This window comes from Oxyura jamaicensis, assembly GCF_011077185.1.
Source record: "Oxyura jamaicensis isolate SHBP4307 breed ruddy duck chromosome 33 unlocalized genomic scaffold, BPBGC_Ojam_1.0 oxy33_random_OJ62627, whole genome shotgun sequence".
Lineage (NCBI taxonomy): Eukaryota > Metazoa > Chordata > Aves > Anseriformes > Anatidae > Oxyura > Oxyura jamaicensis.
This window is the reverse complement of record NW_023304990.1, coordinates 1-1498: the sequence shown is the minus strand read 5'-3', so window position 1 is coordinate 1498 and position 1498 is coordinate 1. Positions and strand designations below refer to the sequence as shown.

The following is a 1498-nucleotide window of genomic DNA, read 5'->3' as shown; positions in this document are numbered from 1 at the left end:
CCCCCCCCCCCAAGGTCCCCTTCGATGTCCCCGACATCCCCGTGTCACACCCCCGCGGTGTCCCCAAGTCCCTGCTGTCCCCAACGACCCCGCGGTGGCCCCTAACGGCCTCGATGTCCCCAAGGACCCCGGAACCTCCCAATGTCCTTGAGACCTCCGAGACCCCAAGACCCTTCCCATGTCCCCAAGACCCCAATGCCCTCTCAGTGTCCCCAAGACCCCAATGCCCTCCTGATGTCCCCAACATCCCCAAGACCCCCACACCTTCCCGACATCCCCAATGTCCCCGAGACCCCCAAGACCCCAATACCCTCCCAGTGACCCCAAGACCCCAACGCCCTCCTGATGTCCCCAATGTCCCTGAGACCCCCAAGACCCCAACACCCTCCTAATATCCCCAAGACCCCCACACCCTCCCGACGTCCCCATTGTCCCCAAGACCCCCGCACCCTCCCAATGTCCCCAAGACCCCCACACCCTCCCGATGTCCCCAACGTCCCCGAGTCCCCCAAGCCCCTCACATCTTCCCAAAGCCCCCAGCGTCCCCGAGGCTCCCCGGACCCCAACGCCCTCCCAATGCCCCCGAAGTCCCCAACGTCCCCGAGCCCCCCCCGGCCCCCCACTCACGTGGGGTGCCCCTCGTGCAGGACGGTGGCGCTGAGGCTCAGGCGCAGGCTGGCGGCCGCCACCTTACGGGACCGGGGCCGCAGCGGCAGCGCCAGCGCCACGCGGGTGGGCGCGGGGCCCGCGAAGCGCCCCAGGTCCAGCGCCGCCGCCGCCACCACCGAGCGCCGCCCCCGCGACTCCTGCCGTGGTTTTGGGGTGGGGGGGGGGGGGGGGGGGGTCAGGCATTGCCCCCCCCCCCGCCCTCCCGCAGCGCCCCATGCCCGACCCCAAGCCCCCCGGCCCCACTCACGTTCTCCACCAGGAAGGTCCACTCCTTGTCATCGTAGGTGGTGGAGTGGGGGTCCTGCGGGGGGGGGCACGGGGACAGTGAGTGGGCAAAGGGGGCTCGTGCAAGAGGGAGGGGGCGTGGGGGGGGGGGGTACAAACAAGGGGACGCGTGCAAGGGGACGGGCACTAGGGGATGCATGCACGGGCCACGTGCAAGCAGCGCGCACGAGGGGAGGTGCACGAGGGGACGTGTGCAAGGGGGTGGGCACGAGGGGACGCATGCAAGGGGAGGTGCACGAGGGGACGCGCACGAGGGGACGTGCAAGAGGGGACGCGTGCAAGGGGGTGGGCACAAGGGGACGTGTGCAAGGCACGCGTGCAAGGGACGCACCCGGTAGAGGGTGACGACGACGTCGACGCTCTCGGGCACCACCCACACCACCATGCCCCGGTACGGGTTCTCGATGCCGGGCTGCCAGCTGTGGGGCTGCTCCCCCACGTCAGGGACCCCCCAAGACCACCCGAGACCCCCCCAGGACGCCCCCAGGCCCCAGAGAGACCCCCCTGGGAACCCCCTCAGCCCCATGAACACCAACCCCCCCCC

At 70.8% G+C, this 1498-nt stretch overlaps 1 protein-coding gene across 1 annotated transcript; it reads right to left on the bottom strand.

The window, feature by feature from the left end:
• Nucleotides 1–609: 609 nt before the first annotated feature.
• On the bottom strand, nt 610–1452 carry LOC118158583 (EH domain-binding protein 1-like protein 1). The gene is made up of 3 exons (XM_035313251.1): nt 1286–1452; nt 917–970; nt 610–806 (listed from the first exon to the last, which is right to left on the bottom strand). Exons 1-3 carry the CDS (start codon nt 1337–1339, stop codon nt 624–626), a joined length of 291 nt encoding a protein of 96 aa, XP_035169142.1. The 5' UTR covers nt 1340–1452; the 3' UTR covers nt 610–623.
• Between the last annotated feature and the right edge of the window lie 46 nt (nt 1453–1498).

Excerpts from the sequence above, each read along its gene's own strand:
- LOC118158583 (XM_035313251.1), bottom strand. The coding sequence starts at position 1,339 with ATGGTGGTGTGGGTGGTGCCCGAGAGCGTCGACGTCGTCGTCACCCTC. Across the intron at positions 971-1,285 it reads TCGTCGTCACCCTCTACCGG|GACCCCCACTCCACCACCTA; the intron begins GTGCGTCCCTTG and ends CCCCCCCCGCAG. Across the intron at positions 807-916 it reads GGACCTTCCTGGTGGAGAAC|GAGTCGCGGGGGCGGCGCTC; the intron begins GTGAGTGGGGCC and ends AAACCACGGCAG.